Below are 18,149 nucleotides of genomic sequence, written 5' to 3'. Positions count from 1 at the left end.
ATAAGACGACACGCCAGCCACTGGCTGGCGGGTCTGACCCTTTAGTCGAGCGGTTAGCGATGTCTTCTGCGGTGCGGGCGATACGGGTTCGCGTCCCGGCCGCGGCAGTTCCGATGGTTGCGTTGTCCCCCGAATTCGCTACAATACGTTAAATCAAAGAACGCTTTAAAGGCAGGTTGGAGAAATGATCTGTTCGTTTGCTCATAGTAAGTTCCCATAGCTGTTCTAATACTGATAAATCCCCTAGAACGTCTTTACTGTTGAGTTACACAGCCAGGAAGGGGTAAGACATGTTTGCAATGTTTGCAGAAATAGGCAATGACTTCAAGAATTTGAAAATCATACATTCTCTTTGTAAACGTTTGACTGTGTTGTGTGGTGGAAATTCATAAATAGCCATTGAATACGCGTAACGAAGTGCTGGCATCAGAGAACCATGTCTTGTTTAACTTTACCTATATGATGAGTTGTGTACATATAGCTTGTTGTGTATTTGTACCACGAGGTACTCACCTCTAAGTCAGGCGCGCGGGAAAATGTGCTAAGTAGGGGGGGCTGCCAAATAAAACGAAAAGTATTGCGGCGAGCCGGCGTGGAAGAACGAGTCGAGAGGCAGAGATCTCGTTTTTTTCAATCACAACTTCCGTGCCCCCATACACCGCACGACCCCGGGGGTGCTCTTTTATTCACACCGGCCAGAACTGACAACGTAACGAGTCCCCCCCCCCCGCGATGTCCCCAGGGGGCGGCATCAGTCCCAGTCACGGTCCTACAGTCAGTTGGTGATCTAACAGTAACAGTCCCATCAGCCATTGCGCTCCCCCGGTGCAGAACCGCCGACAGTCAGAGCGACCGCCTCCCCGGTCGCTACAGTATGACGTCATTGTTCTGTTTGTAAGGCGCGTGTGTAGCGGATTTGGAATGGAGTGTTTACTCACTTTATCATTAAAAAAGTACATTCCACGCAGCCCAGCCCATTGTCTAAAATAAAGGTATGTTTGATTTTTTTTTGCATTTGTGCGCTAGGAAAGGTTAGGCACACTGTTGGGTCCAAGAATGCTGGGATAGGCTCCAGCATCCCCGCCACCCTGCAAGCAGGATAAGCGGTTTGGATAATGGATGGATGGATGGATGTGACACAGCACCCACCTGTCACTACTGGGGGGGGGGGGCTGCACCCGCCACTAGGGAGAGCTGCCCCCCCTTCCCGCGCTAATGCTCTAACTAGGTGCAGAGTAAGCCTGACAAGATACTGTTACCGTTTACTTTTGAGTGATGGACTGGTGTCTAAAATCGGTGACTGTAAATGTGTAAGGCAAAATCATTATTTGTCAAATTGCTATCTATTCTTAACTACTGTCAATTATACATTTAAATAACATGCTAACGTATTTGTCCATAAATTAAGCCAGTGAAAGTGTGTGGCCGTGTATTATGGTTATTATCTGAGAGCAGGGTGATGAAATGTCTCACACCCAGCCAGCCAGATGGGAGTCTTTCTGTAATCTGAAGGCTGGCTGGGCAATAATGTGACACAGATGGTTGCAGCATGTCCATCCACATGCATGCACACGTACACATCCATGCACATACACATGGAAGTGCTCTTTTTCTTGTGGTCTTCAGTATATCGTCACCTGACTGGGATTTTCCATATCGTTTCCCTTTTTTCTATGTGATGATGTGTTAAAAGAAATGTAAAAAAAAGGGGGGGGGGGAGAAAAACGAGAAGACAATAAATCCCCATTGTACATCTATTCGGACTGGAAGGCATGCAGGTTTCTTAGGGGAACTTCTTTGCACCGTTTATGCGATGCCCGCAAAGATGCTAAGTAATCATCTATTTATAAAATCTCGTCCAGTATAACCGCGACTTTTTTGCACCACGTCAGCTCAACAAACTCTGAGGAAACCTGCCATTATCACAACTTAACAACCACGTGCTGACGTCGTTACATAATGATCTAACTGCTTTCCGGTAAAACAAATAAATAAATAAATGGAACAATAATGCAGGCGTTGCACGTGCAAGGTAACAATTTCTAAAATTCGCTCATTCAAAAGAGCAGCGCAGTGGGATCGATCAGATGACAGATGCCAGTCGTGCAGCGTCTGGCTGAAACCGAGACACAACGCGGGGGGATACAAAACGCCATGCTCCGTTTAACGTGGCTGTAAATGCGGCACAGTCACCATCAGATGCTGGAGATTTGGAACACACATTGAGAATCCATTGGTCTCAACTTCCAGCACACGTCCCGACTCATTTGACCGCACGCGCGCACGCACGCACGCAGACGCACACACGCGCACAGACACACACGGGCGCGCGGAAACAAATATACACTCATACACACCACTGTGAATGAGTCTGTCTGGAAATGGTCGAGAGACGGGGGGAGGGGAAGCGGGGGGGTCTGGGAATGTTGAAGGGGAAGAGGAGGCAGAGGGGAGAGGTGGAAAGAAAGTTGCAACTTCAGGGCATATAGACCGCTCGCTATGAGAAGGAATGCACGTGTTTTTGTGTGTGTGTGTGTGTGGGGGGGGGGGGGGAGTGAGGAGCAAGTGAAAAGAGGAAAGAGGACTAGAGGAGGAGGAGGAAAGAATCAAGAAGGGAGGGGTCTGAGTCTAGGTTGCAGCGTGGCTGGGTGTCTGAATGAAAGAGCCTCTCTTCCTCACGCTCCTTCTGTGCTGTGCGTATGGTTTTTGTCCCTCGCAGCCAACAAGCACATGTCCAGAGCAAACACAGTGGGACTCTCCGAGAGACAGAGAGATGGAACTAAACTTTACTTTCCTTTTATTGACTCTGGGCTTTTTCCTCTTTTAGATCCCATTGTCTTTTTGTGGCTTCTCTTTCACTCTAAGAAGCTGGACTTTCCCTCAGCAATGTGGCTACTTTTTTGAAGATGTTCTAGTTTTGATGATCATGAAAATACACTTTTGGGGAAAACTCCTGTGAGATGGATGTTACAACATAAGAATCATTACATGTGTCAGCAGGACTTTGGGAAATTGTTGCTGCAAGATTCCAGTGTTGACACACCACCTGGATGTCTTCAGTTTCAGCTTTGCGCCACACTTTTCACATACTATCACAGATAAAGATAAAGACGGATGCACACACAAAAAAAGATAAGAGTTGTATGTAGATGGATCGCTCATTCCCAAAGAGAGTTGTTGTCTGTTGTGTAGGAAGGACTGAAGGTAAATAAATGTATCTAACACAAAGGCACACACAGATTTTGAAATCCTCCACAACCCTCTGCTGTGTGTCAAATCTGTACTTGACAAAAACGGATGTGGCTGTTTCCTCTCACAAGTCTTCTGCACCCAGGCCTCTGATTGAATTTGCATTATCTTTGCATATGCTCGATTATCACATAAACTGTATTAAGCTGTTGATATCCTGACCTATGGGAGCCACTCTAACGAATGACATGACCCCACGGACCAAAACTATGATGCTGCCGCTAACTCTGGAAACCAGTCTTTCTCACCTCCTGCTACACCTCCTGCTGTTGTTCCTCCAATCCTGGCGGGGGAGCGCTCATCCCCAGTGTTTGGACTACAAGCCTCCGTTTGGGCCTCGCCAGCCACTGGTCTTCTGTAAGGAGTATGCCAAGTTTGGATGCTGTGATAAAGAGAAGGACAATGAGATATCGAAAAAGTTCTTTTCTATCATGGACTTCTTTGACTCCTCGGGTTATGCCACCTGTGGCAAGTACATACGCAGCATTCTCTGTCAGGTAAGACATTAAAATCATACAGTCCATATAAGATTTCTGCTTACGGGAATACATCATATTGCCTGCAAAAGCTAGATACATCTATGACTGACGAATGGGAAGATAAAGGTAGTTGTCAGAGTTGCCGATCCACAGCATTACACCGCCACTAAAAGAAAACCCTATAGATGTAGTTGAATCCCATCCATATGTATCAAAATAACACAGAGCCGGCCCGAGGCTTTACGGGGCCCTAAGCAGAATTTTATTTGGGCCCCCCCGCCTCAACCCCCAGCCCACCTCCCACCACCAAAAATATTATGTCCATGCTTGAGCATTACCATACCATTGTCATGACTTACTACTGTGCTGGAAAGTCTTAAAATAAACCAGCAGACAATGCATTTACTGAACAACTTAACTATTTTAATTGCTTTTGAACTGTGCAAAAGTGCAGAACAGTAACAAAGAAATAAATTAAATAGAAACTTAGATAATAACATACAATGAACAGAGGAACTTCTAACGTTTAACAATATAACAGTAAAGATTAAAGACTAAGTAGAGGAATAAAAACTTTTTGGAAAACTATGGTGTTCAAAGGTGTGCTAATGGTTCAGAAAATATCCCAAAATAAAGTGCTTTGATTTATCATTCTCCTTAAAATCTTTGTTTCCTGGCTTTTCTGGAGGCAAAGTCATTTATGACATCATTGGAGGAGATCTCGCGGCAGACTGTGTTGTTAATGCTTATAAGTGCCAGTCCACCCAATCTCTCTTGAGCCATGGAAGATCTTAAGTATGTTTTTATCAATTTCAGTTTGGAAAGGCTGCACTCTGCGAAAGCTACAGTCACAGGGAGAGTGCAGGCTATCCTTAGAGCTACCCAAAGATTTGGATATAACTCACAAATCTGGTTTTCAGACAGGTAAGTCAGGAGCTCAAATGCTGTCATACTGGCTTGGGGGAGTTCTGGAAGACTCTCCATTTCTGTAGCCAGTTCACTCCCATCAATGTCCGCTTCTTCTCCACATGCGAGTTTCTCCCCAAGAAGCCTACATTGAGCCCTCCATGTCTGTGGGTCAAGTTGGCTGAAATTCAGCAGCACTCCAAAGTTGTCTCTGACTTCCCCCAGAGACTGAAAGCGGTCATCCAAAGACTGAATGCTACAGTCTACAACAGCATTAAAAAAAGGACACTTCCAGTCTCTCCATGGTGTCAGCTTGTGGCTCTACAGCTCCCTCATAGGCAAACATCCTTTTTGTGGTCCTCAATCTCTTCTCCTTCAGCACTGCCTCAGTGTTCATTTGTTCTCAGATCTCTTTTGCTGAGACCTGTGCATCATTAAAATCAGTTCTCCTGTAACTGATTAAATTGTTTTTTTTTTGTTTGTTTTTTGGACGAGAGCCACTGCAACATCAAGCTGCATGTTGGCTGACTGAAGGAGCTTGCTTGTGGTGTTGATTTGTGACAGAATGTCATACCAGACCACAAAACAAATCTGAAATCTAAATGAACCAATTTCTTCGGCAAGGGAGTGGGCCTCAACTTCCACCATTGAGTCATGAGTGTTCTCCCTGACTTCCAACAAAGCTTCTCTCACCTTGTCTGCTTGGTAGCGCAACGGTTCAACACTTTTGATTCAGCTTTCCCATCGCGTTTCACTCCAGGACTTGAGTGTGATGGTCACATGCTTCTGCAAGATGGCCCACCTTTGAGGAGAACATGAGAAGAGTCTGAAATTTTTTCAAGATTTCCAAAAAAACAAAAACAAGAAGCATCTCTGGATGCTTTGGCAGCATCTGAAACCATGAGGTTCAGGGTATGTGCACCACAAGGCACATAAAGAGCACGTGTTTTTTTTTTCTAACAGCCTAGCCCGGACACCTTGATTTTTGCCCTTCATATTTGCCCCAGTGTCATAAGATTGTTCCCTACAGTCCTGGAAAGGGATGTTTAATTCTTCAAGCTTCTTTAGAATCAGTGCAGAGAGGCCTAGACCAGTTGTTTCAGGAACTAATAGAAACCCCAAGAAGTGCTCCTTAATTGCTGGTGCTTTGCTGAGACTGACTGTGCGCACTACAACAGACATCTGCTCTTGGTGGCTTACATCAGGGTGTGCATGAACCTGAACCCAGTTCTGACATAGGCAGCGGAAATGATTAAACCTGTAGAATTAATTTGTCAGTCTGTTAACAACACGATATAATATTTAGTTAGTTTTTTTTTGACAATTACTACTGATATGATATATCACATACAAAAATATATATATTTATCAACCTGTCGTGTTTGACATTTCAAGCGCTCTTGCAACCATTTAGTTCACTTATGCCTTGGCCTGGCTCTGAAACAACATCACAAACCTTATTTCTTTCTTCAAAATGACAAGGATATCCTTGTGCAAAACTTTATAAAACGGCATACATTTTATAGATGTGTTAGGATTAAAATGAAAGAAGAAATTACCTTGCGACCAGTGGTGGGCCGTGTATTTTATACCTAGGAATCAGGAATCAGGAACATTTTTATTTGTCATTTTATTTCATGTAAAAAATACATGAAATGAAATGAAATATCGTTTCTCGCAGCCCACAGCAGTGCAACACAAAGACAAAAACACATATCCAAAAATTACAAGAACACTTATATCACACTACAAAAAAAAATAACTGTCCAAGAGAACGAACACCAGCCAGGATGACTGTTGAAACTGCCTGGATGGGCTAGCAGTTAGCTTAGCCTGCCCTGCTTCCATGTCCTATCAGACCGCCCTCGGTGTTTCCTCCTTGGGTGCAGCTCCGGGCAGGGCCGTGATCCCTGGGCCCACCGGATGTAGCAGACCAGGCTCCCCCAGCCGATCCAACGCCAGTTCTCCCAGCCAGACACCTTCGACACACCTCCCCGCACTCCACACGACAACTCTAAAAACACAGCCAATGCTAGGTGAGCTGCCGCCAGACCGCCCTCAGTGTTATCGGAACTGCTGGTCTGCATGGGCTAGCAATTAGCTTAGCCTGCCCCGCTTCCGCGTCCTGTCAGACCGCCTACGATGTTTCCTCTTCAGGCACAGTTCCGGGCATGGCTGTGGTCCCTGGGCCCACAGGACGCAGCAGACCAAGCTCTCCCAGCCGATCCAGTGCCAGGTCTCTCTGCCATCAAATGAAGACACAAACTTACATGCAGTCATGGACAGAAACACTGCATGGACAGTACTGGGTGAGGCCGCTGCAAATGTGAATTCGCGCCGCCATCTTCCCACACTGGAAGCAGAACTAGACCTAGGCCTTCAGTGCTATCCTCTCGCAATTAAACTGCCTTCGAATAACCTCACCATGACAATAGGTCTATAGGCTATTGTTGGTCACTGTAACCACCTCATATTCATAGCAATAACTCTTATCGAGTGGAATAAAGGGATTTAACACGAGACTCAACACCAATGAGTTAAAATACAGTAATTGCTAGACATAAATACATGGTGACTGAAACCATCAAGGATTTACCACCATTATGCAATATGACAGGATGATACATCACAAATAGACATCACATAGCCCAAATGAATTGTCATTGCCAAGGAAATAAGAACAAACTCACAGCAAATTGTCACATTTGTTCATATGACCACCAAGCAGGCAGAAATGTCGCTAAACACAAATAACACAATCAGGATTCAACAGGCTTTCCCACAAATTCAAGCCAAGCTGCTGGGCCTAAACGCATATGCCACCATGCACACTCGGAGGCATGGTTAGGCCACTGAATCTGAACATCATTCACGCCAGCAACAATGATCAGCAAGCATTAATCAATAGTTAGTAAAGATAAAATCCATAAGAAAGATACACAAAAATCCATCAAACTTACCAAAGCTGCTCATCATTTGAAGACAAAGTCCATCCTCCTTTCTTTCTTTATATAAAGAGTTCAATGACATGGTTGTACAGTACACTGGTGTGCTTCAGTTCCAATAAAAATCAAACCAAAAAATCTAAAGTACATCTAAAAATCTAAATGCCACAAAAGAAATCAAAGAAGCTTGAATCAGTTTGTCTGGATACAACGTTTATTGACAGATAAGTTTCATCACTCAACAAAGTGACATATTCAGTCTAAACTGACTGCAGGTATCCCCACCCTTATAAACAATACAGTTGCATAACAACCGAAACCAATGACCAGGTTTCATATGCAAATAATGTGAACATTAAATACAGATGCAAAGGCCATGTGTACTATTCACAGAGGATTTGGGAATGTTTGCAATCACAGTATTGTAAGATGATGATAGATGTACTCTTAAGCTAGAAGGCTCTGGCAGGTCAAAGAATACGCCCAACATGGCAAACTCGAAATCTGACTGGTTGAAGAATATGATAGTCAACAAGATCTTCCCCATTTGCTTCAATGGCAGAGGGATTCGCTCGAAATTCCAAAGGCCTCAGGGAAGATTTTTCATCCGGAGACAGCAGAGGGGAAAATGTGATTGAATAAAAGCTCTAATTTGTATGAGCTGCACTGGAAGCAGCTTAACTGAGGGAGAGAGTAGCAATGAAATAACGTATATAGACTGCTAGGAGGGAACCTTGTAAAATACATATAGCATTAATGAAAATATATATCAAAATATAAAAATATGATTTTCTGATTCTGACAGTATCTAGGCCAGCAGAGAAGACCTTGCTAACCCTGATGGCTCACGTCTGCTTGCCACCTGGCCAGTTCGAGAACGTACCTATATTTAGGGTACATGCTATCCTGTTCCAAGACAGGACATTAATGAATCAGGTAGCTACTCAAGACTGTACTACCATGAACAAATAGGGGTACTTGCTTACATTTGGAGTTGTATGACTAATAGTAATAGCTACAGCAGTTTCAGTAGCAGCAACAAGTGTGTATTATGACCTCATCATTTATTTCTTCTCTTTGACACACCTATATTCACATAGTGCAATGACATTCAGAAGTATAATTAGTGAGGAAATGAAATGAAATAGAACAGAAATGATTAACTGAAGTCTTACATCAATCAGTGACGGAACCTGGAAATTATTTGTGTGCAGTCTCTCTTTGATTTCCTGAACCCCAGTTCAGACATGGAGAGAGGAACTTTAAGGGGAGGCCTGACCAAACTTTAAGCGGCACTCTAAACTCGAAAATCACAGTCATAGTATTCACGTCTGTGATAATGACAATGACAAAGTGGGAAAAAATAACAGTCGGCAAAGGTTTTCCAGACCGTCTTGCATAACATCACACTCTATGTTAAGACTGTGACAAATTTTTTTCACTCTTAAAAATATAGGTTTGGTAAAAGGTTATAAGTTGTAAATACACGTTTCTTTGACTGCAGTAATTATACCCTGTAGAATTTCTTTCCAAGCTGTGTGCAAGTTGCATCTTGGGTCAAATGACAGGGCTGCAGCATGGCTGGCAACTGTTGTTGGTGTGTTTTGAGTGAGAAGCAGTCTAGGCAAGCTTAGCAAGTAATTTTTGGTTTTCATGCAGACATTTTTTACTTATCGCACTCATTATCCTCCATGAAATCTGCCTTGTGTCTGTTGGTTGGTTCGTTCAGTTTGTCATTATTTTGTTCCTCTCTCATTCACACGCAATTTTTTTTTGAAGTCCCTAATTGTATTTTGACAATTTTAGGTGAGTGATTCATCGAACTGGTACTTTCAAAATCACACTAATTGCACACCGCTTGTCATATTTCGAGAAATGTGGGAATTATGTTTTTCACAACATTGAAAATGTGGCTAAGGGGGACAACAAACGAGTCCCAAATTTCTGGGTTAATTGACATAAACCGTTGTTTACACATGTATGCCATATTTATTTTTCACTGTTTTGAGTATCTTGCCATAAAAAAAAAAAAAAAAAAGCTCAATTCACACCCATTTCACCGATTGGCTTGAGGTGGACTGCATTGTTTGTGGGCGGCCACATACTATATACAACGGACTTTAGTCAAAAATGTTACCTGTCAAAATGAAGCTAGTCAAACTATCTCACTGCTGAGGTGACGCGATTCTTTTAACCAGACTTGAGACGCCTGAATAAGTGACACATTGACCTCATTTATTTTCAGTGTAGATATATGCCAGCCCTAACCATTACATCAACATATTTTCAGTGACTGAGAAAATGAGAAAAATAATTTGGGTTTTAAAGCTGATTTATATCACCAGGCACCCTGCACCCCCCCCCCCCAGAACTGTTGATATATGATACTGGGCTGAATGCAAGGCATAGCCTTGTAGCAATATCTTTTATTTGGATATCTACTGTTTTCTAATACCAGCTATGTTTGCATTTTTGACCACTAAAGCCCCACTGCGGTTGTCGGCTCTGTGGTTCATGGTTTGAGGTGAAGGAGGCCCCAAAGGTGTTCAGGTTACCCCCCCCCCCACTCCCAGGGCACTTATCCTGAGTAAACCTAACACACTGGAGCCTCTGTTGTAGCTGCACTGCAGGAGCCCTCTGGCCTGATATCAGACAGGCCGGAGACGGAGGGAGGGCAGAGTGTTTGAGGGCACTTGGATGTATCCGTGCAGACGTGTGTGTGAGTGAGAGAGAGAGAGAGTGAGAGAGAGATGAGCGAGAGAGAGAGAGAGAGAGAGAGAGAGAGAGAGAGAGAGAACAAAGGGCTTGTCATTATCCCCCTACATTGATCATCTAAGCAAACACTGACTTCCTCCTTATGCTAAGAAGCAGGATATATTAGGTTCCTACTAAACACAGATGGAGAGAGAGAGGAAACAACAACAGAGTGAAATAGAAAGGAAAGCCAAGGGCGACATATGCAGACACAAACAGTAGAGATAGATAAATAGACAGATAGATAGATATCATACATAATAATTTATATGCTGAAGCTTAAGGAGTAAGAAAATCCTTATTACTTCCTCAAAATAGGACATTTTTGGAGCCAAGACGTTTTTAAGCCAACAGCAACACGCAGCAGTAGGAAGAGAAGAAGAAAAATTTTCCCTTCCCCCCCTCTCCCTTCACCTGAGCCAAGCCGTCTTCTGCACCAGTTTGCTTTATACTGAGCCGTAGGAGGCATCTATCTTCTTTTCTTTTCTTTTTTTTTTTTCCATTTTCCGTCTTCTCCTTCTTGACAGAGACTTTATTATTTGATGGCCGTCATCTCCCTTGGGTGTTCACAGTATCTCTCTCATAGCAAGAAGAAGGGAGGAGGAAAGAGAGTTACCCGCTTGCACTGAGCCCATGTCCCTCTCTTCAGGAGGAACTGAGATTGGAGACATGAGGCAATCATCTCACTTTCCATTTCTGAGTAATTATCATCTGATTTCTTTCTGAGTAAGGATAAGGAGGCTTTAAATATGGCGGGGAATGGGCAGGTAACTCCTGATTCGATATAACAGTGACATTTCATACATATAAATGTGAACAAGGGCACTCCAAAGTTTGGTTTAAATTCTGAAGAAAAACAGCATCAAAAAGCACCACATTTTAGCCACAAAATCTTGTCATAAATTCCTCTTGTATTGAAGCTTGGGCTTTTTTCAGCCGGTCCAAAATGAGAACTTTCATCTCCGCTTGTCCTGTTGCCCCAGTTCATTAAAACCACTCTTCACTAGTGGGAAGCCACATAACGTGGGCCCCTGATCCATTTCAGTCTAAGCATTTATTCCTCCAAATGGGGCTTGAGAGCAGTTTTCCAGTAGGTTCAGGGTGAGGGTGACTTAACAGAAAATGGATACTAAACTCAAAAGGCTTAAAAGCTTCCAGTCTGGAAAGAGGCGTCCATGATGGTGTATGTAGGACTTTTCATCTGACCTGTGTCTGTAATGATACAGTTTTGAGGTACAGGCGTAAAGATCCACAATCAGAATCAGAATCAGAGTCATCTTTATTTGGCCATGTATGTTTACACATACATGTATTTTGACTGCAGTTTAGCGGCTCTCGTTGTACTTACATAGAATATCAGCACAGCAATCTTCAGGAAGATATATAAGGAAGGACTATACTACTACTACTACTACTATTACTACTTTCGGCTTCTCCCATTAGGGGTCGCCACCGCGGATCATCCATTTCCATCTCTTTCTGTCCTCTGCATCTTCCTCTGTCACACCAACGACCTGCATATAAGGAGTGACTATATACAGGTGAAACAGGAAGGCAATAGTGCCATGATGCCGAGTGCAGAGATGCTGGAATAAATATGTTAGCAGGTTACTTGTATACATGAGGTAGGTGTATACATGACAGGATATACAGTATATACAACATGCTTAGATTTATTATGACAATGTTAAGTGTACATCCGAGTGACAGCATGCGGAAAGAAACTGTTTCTATATCGGGTTGTTTTGGCGTACAGTGCTCTGTAGCGCCTACCAGAGGGGAGGAAATGGAACAGGTTGTGACCAGGGTGTGATGGGTCTGCAGTGATGTTGCCTGCCCATTTCCTGACCCTGGAGGTGTATAAGTCCTGAATGGAGGGCAGGTTCTTCCCACATTTCCGGTGTGGGAAGATGGCAGTGCGAATTGATGTTTACGGGGGCCTCACCCATCAAGGCAGTGTCTTTGTCCACATCTGTGTCTAAATTTTGTCTTTGTTTGATGGCTGGGAAAGCTGGCGCTGGATGGGCTGGGAGAGCTTGGTCTCCTGCGTCCTGTGGGCCCAGGGACCATGGCTCTGCCTGGAGCTGTGCCCAAACAGGAAACACCGAGGGCGGTCTGACAGGATGCGGAAGCAGGGCAGGCTAAGTTAACTGCTAGCCCATGCAGACCGGCAGTTCCAGTAACACCGAGGGTGGTCTGGCGGCGGCCTCGTCTGGCATTAACTATGGTGTTTGTGGTGTCGTCGTGTGGCGTGAGGGGAGGTGTGTCGAGGGTGTTTGGCTGGGAGAGCTGGCGTTGGATCGGCGGAAGGTGCCAGGTCTGATGCACCCTGTGGGCCCAAGGGCGGTCTGACAGGATGTGGAAGTGGGGCAGGCTAACCTAACTGCTAGTCCATGCAGACCAGCAGTTCCAACAGTCATCCTGGCTGGCATTCGTTCCCTTGGACAGTGATTTTTTTTTAAAAAATTTTAATTTTGGATATATGTGTTAGTTTGGCTATGTGTGTTCTTGTAGTTCTTGTAGTTTTTGGATGTGTGTTTTTGTCTTTGTGTTGCACCTCTGTGGGCTGGGGGAATCGATATTTCGTTTCTTTTCATGCGCGCAAGTACATTAAATGACAAATAAAGTGTACCTGATTCCTGATTACTGAGGTTGGCTGGCACCAGTGATTTTCTCTGCAGTTCTGACTGTCCGTTGTGGTCTGTCCCTGTCCTGTTTGGTCATTCCTTTACTGGTACTGATCAGATTATGCGATGGTGTGATCTTAAACGTCTTCTTTGATGACTGAAAGAAAAAGAGAGACGGAGACACTTTCAGAGCGGAAAAAAAGAGAGAAAGTGACAATAAAAGACGAGACAATAAGGGATCAAATGACAGTAAGACAAAGAGATAGGGAGAGACAAAAACTACCAGACCGGGAAAAAAACAAAAAAAAACCTTTTCTTCCCAGCACACAGCTCAGTATGAGTCTATTCTGAACTGTGCAATGTAATCTCAAATTATAGCAGTGTGACACAGAGGGATTGAGTGGGAACAGATGTCAATAGTTATACTTATTTATCCTGCCCCATGACACCAGAGGCCAAATACGGATCGTCTCAGAACAACAGCTTTTTACTTTACTTTCTCATTGCCGGTGAAGCCAGACTGTAAAACTGGTGTTGTTTAAGTTTACGTTCCCCATCCTCGAGCTTGTTTAAATCCCTATACCTTTGTCTCGCAATTCAATCCACAGTTTATTTGCTTGCGCCAACCCAGGTCATCTGCCAGACGGGTTACTTAGTTTTGAATTTGCAAAATGTGCATTCAAGTCTCCTGCAAAAGTAAGAGTATCACCCTAAAGAATGATTGTTATCCCCCCCAAAACTGCAGCTCTCTTGGTAAAACCATCACACTGTAGGGAGCTATTGTGTAATTTTAGGAGAAAACTTTGTTGCGCAAAGTAAATCTGTGCAGTCAAGTAAGTCAGACAGCACACACATGACAATAAATGAAGCCCGTACAATGACTAGGATAAAACATAAAATAGGATGAAACGTGAGTTTACGTCTGCTCCCAATTTCAATCTGTTCCAGAAATGTCTATTGTGTAAAGTTCAGTGCAGCTCAGACTGACAGCAGCTCCTGTATTGTCCAATATCTATCTGCCCCCTGCCCCCTGCCCAGCGACAGGTTTTCTTGTCCTTTGACAAAGACCATCTGTTGGAGTTGGTGGGACTCTTCTATCAAAGCGTTTTTGCTTTATACGTGTGGCAGAGTGTGTTTGTCTTTGTCTTTTTGCTTTTGTGTGGGTGTACACGTGTTAAAATGTTCAGTGTGTCTATGATACTGAAATTAGATTACATAACCTGTCTGGTCATGCAGTTACAGACAGACAGACAGACAAACACACACACACATACACACACACACAAAAGCAAATAATATTTATTTAAGTTTTTAAATATCCTGTTTTGCTCGGTTTTTTGTTGTTAGCTCTGGGGTCATAAAAAGTTATGCAGCATAACTGGGGAAATGCCAAGTACATTTGTATTTTAAATGACAAAATGACTAAAATACATGACTCGTTTCATTTTATTTTTTTACATGTCGGTTGGTATATGGACTTTTACAACACAAATACAACAACACTTTGCAAATGAGCAATCCGGAGAATTGAGAGTTGCCGGTAAAAAGAAAAAAAAACTCTGAATATTCTGTCCAAGAGTGAATAGTGAAAACAACTTACCGCCTTTCTGCAGTGTACTGCGCCAACAAAGCCCTTAGATACGTACATGGTAGGCAAACTACATACTCTAAAAGTGCTCATAGGTGTGACTATGTGCAAGACTATGTCTTTGTCTGTCCTGCAATGGACTGATGACCTGTCCAGGGAGTCTCCCTGCCTTCTAACAGCGTAACATTTTCCGCTTCCGGTGTGGGAAGATGGCGGCGCAAATTCACATTTACGGCGGCCTCAGTCCAGTACCGTCCATGCAGTGTCTTTGTCCACGTCTGCATCTAAGTTTGTCTTCGTTTGATGGTTGGGAAAGCGAGCGTTGGATCGGCTGAGGGAGCTTGGTCTGCTGCTGTGCCCGCAGAGGAAACACCGAGTGACAAGATGTGGAAGCGGGGCAGGCTAAGCTAACTGCTAGCCCATGCAGACCGGCAGTTCCCACAGTCCTCCTGGCTGGCGTTCGAGCTCCTGGATAGTGATTTTTTTTTTGTTTATATATATTGTAGCGAATTCGGGGGGCAGTCTGGGAACCGTCACCACAGCCGGGACGCGAACTCGTATCTCCCACTCCGCAAGCGACAATGTTAACCAGTCATCTAAAGGGTCCGACCCGTTAACCAAGGGCCAACGTGTCTACTTATCCATGCACGTTACAATATATACATATATGTGTGTGTGTGTGTGTGCGTGCGTGCGTGCGTGTTGGTTTGGATATATATGTTCTTGTAGTTCTTGTAGTTTTTTGTGTCGCACTGCTGTGGGCTGGGAGAAACGATGTTTAATCTCATTTCATGTGCGCAAGTGCATGAAATAAAATGACAAAGTGTTTCTAATTCTGATTTTGATACACCAGGCTGAAAACACACAGGAGAAACCTGAATCAAATACAAAACGGCTGAGTGCAGAAACCGTCATGGAATGGTAGGTCGGGGAAATTAAAGCAATCAATTAAAACGGAAACATCAAGGTAGAAGAATGACAGAATGAAGGTTATTGTGACAGAGGAATTTTAAGAGCTCTGCTTGAGGAGTCAAAGAAAGGTAAATCAGTTCATCTGGACATGTTTATTAAGCGAGAACCCAAACCCCAAAATATGCTGCGCCAGAAACTGGTCCACCCCAAGGATCGGGGTCCCCGCCACAAACAGAGCAATATCGTGTACGCTGCTAAGTGTCAGGAGGATTGCCGTGACTTGTACATTGGGGAAACTAAACAGACGCTGGCCAGGAGGATGGCACAACACAGGACAGCTAACACGTCAAGACCAGGACCAGTCCCCCCTACATGCCAGTGGCCACTCTTTCAAGGATGAAGATGTGCACATCCTTGATAGGGACGAATGCTGGTTTGAACGCGGAGTCAAAGAGGCCATCTATGTTAAGAGAGAACGACCATCCCTGAACTGAGGGCGGGGGGGGGGGTTGTAGGCTATCAATAAAGGCGAACTGCGAAATAACATTTGTCTGCCCATTCTTGTACTATATTTATACTTTTCAATTGCACTGCAATGTGGAAATATATACCGTCTCAGCTGCGGCGCCTGACAGCCCTCTCACGCACAGCAGTGACGTCACGCTTCCGTTCACCTTGGCCGTTCACTGTTGATTACTGTCGGAGCCCAAAAAACGGTATTCGGGACAGCCCTAGATTGCAACCATTCCTAAATCCTCTGTGAATAGTACACATTGGCCATTCTAACTGTAGTTAATGGTCATGGCAATTTGCATATGAAACCAATGGTTTCTCTCTCAATAGACATTGTGTCCAAATGAAATGACTCAGCTTTCTTGGATTGTTTTACCTGGATTATTGAGCATGCAGCAAGTTTGTCAATTAGGGTCTTTGATTGGGTTCAACAGATTGGCCTTAGAAGATGTGAGTTTATGGAAAAGTAAATCATGTAAACTCATCTAGTGACATAGTCGGTCATATTGTTCCTTTTCTGCAAAAAAAAAAATTATTGAAGTTAAAGATGCAGTATTATGCAGCATTTGTTGCTGTCCATTGAGCCATACATTAACCAAACTGCTTATCCTGCTCTCTGGGCCGTGGGGATGCTGGAGCCTATCCCAGCAGTCATTGGGCGGCAGGCGGGGAGACACTCTGGACAGGCCGCCAGGCCATCACAGGGCGCATTTGTTGTTGTTTGATTGAATAATAGTGGTGTTGTGCATAGTGCCCAGCTGTACTTCCTGATCACAGTGATGATTTGCTAAACTATTCTGTCACTTTGACTAAATGGGAAGTCGGTCTCATGGTGGTTTGGTGTATCCGTTCGCCTGAAGCTCACCATGCTGGGTGTGGCCAGCGTGGTTGTGCCTTAATAACTGAGTGGACCATACTCAGATCCATTTAAACCGAGCAGCATTTAAACACATGTGCTGTATATAGCCTGCTGTATATAGCCTAGACCAGTCATGATGAGGTGGTAGTGAAGCAGAAAAATAGGCATTGTTTATTTTAAAATCGTTTGACATTCATTGTTTTGTACAGTCAGAGAAGAAAGTGTTTGCTGTAGGACGTGTGTCAGTGTTAGCATAAGATAAATTAATGCTTCATTAGTGGTGCTCCCCTGTGTGTGTTGTCTGATCAGACTGTCTGTATATTTAATGGCTATTTTGAAACATATCCATTGCTGAGACGGGCGCTTGATTACAGCCATTGAAATCAGCTTTTGATGAAATCGGCTGTTAGAAGTGGAGTAATACTGGTGAAGTGATGCAGTTCCTGTGAAGTTATAGTACATAACACATGGCTATTGGCCAAACAAGTTGCTCGATCACATAAAACTGTTGCATAATATGACATTTTGTGTATGGTTTCACTGTTGTCTGTGTAAAGCTGAATCCTATTTCCCTTTATTAGGAATGTTCACCATATGCTGCCCACCTCTACGATGCTGAGGATGCCAACACACCCATGCGGGTGCTACCAGGCCTGTGTGGAGACTACTGCTCAGACTACTGGCACCAGTGTCGCTATACTCTTAGCCTGCTCCTGGAGAACTTGGAGAGCACAGGGCCTGGCATGGGGCCTGGCACTTTGGCTCGGCTTGCAAATACGACTGCTGGGATTGAAGAGGATCGCCAAAGGTTTTGCGACTTTCTAGAACTAAAGGACATACAGTACTGCTATCCCAATGTGCTGACAAATGCAGGTACAGTATATACACGACTGAGCAGATGCAAATGCCTAAACACAGGCCCAGATGGGCAAATTAGCACAGGTTTACCGACAATTAGTGGTGATGGGGTGGCCAACTTAGCAGGGTATCTACTAAAACTGGGCAGGGTAATTAACACAGACGCAGCCTTGTTAACATAAACTCATTTTGTGCATGTGTTCTTTCAATTGCTCCAAGTGCATTCGGGAACCCTTCTATGTTATAAAACCCAGGTTTGATTGACAGCATTGTGGTTATTTGGGAACCATATATGATTCTACAGTCTTTATATTAGTACATTACAATAGACTTGTGAGAGTGTGGGAGATATTGGTCCATGTAAAGCTTATGGCATATGCAACGAGGCTAATATGCAAAAGTTTCACCCACTAATTCCCCCTGTCATTTGCACAAAGTGCTCATTCCAACATGGCTCAA

General features: G+C 43.9%; 1 protein-coding gene across 1 annotated transcript in view; it reads left to right on the top strand.

Annotated features, from left to right (window-relative positions):
- The first annotated feature begins 3,437 nt into the window (after nt 1-3,437).
- Nucleotides 3,438-18,149, top strand: part of si:ch211-136a13.1 (HHIP-like protein 1) — a 40,965-nt gene continuing 26,253 nt past the window's right edge. The window contains exons 1-2 of the mRNA XM_056282875.1: nt 3,438-3,746; nt 17,414-17,705. Coding sequence (XP_056138850.1) covers nt 3,438-3,746; nt 17,414-17,705 — 601 coding nt within the window. The remainder of the gene's footprint in view (nt 3,747-17,413; nt 17,706-18,149) is intronic.

Source organism: Lampris incognitus, chromosome 7 (assembly GCF_029633865.1).
Source record: "Lampris incognitus isolate fLamInc1 chromosome 7, fLamInc1.hap2, whole genome shotgun sequence".
Classification (NCBI taxonomy): domain Eukaryota; kingdom Metazoa; phylum Chordata; class Actinopteri; order Lampriformes; family Lampridae; genus Lampris; species Lampris incognitus.
The sequence above is the reverse complement of the archived record's forward strand: the minus strand, read 5'-3'. Positions and strand labels throughout refer to the sequence as shown.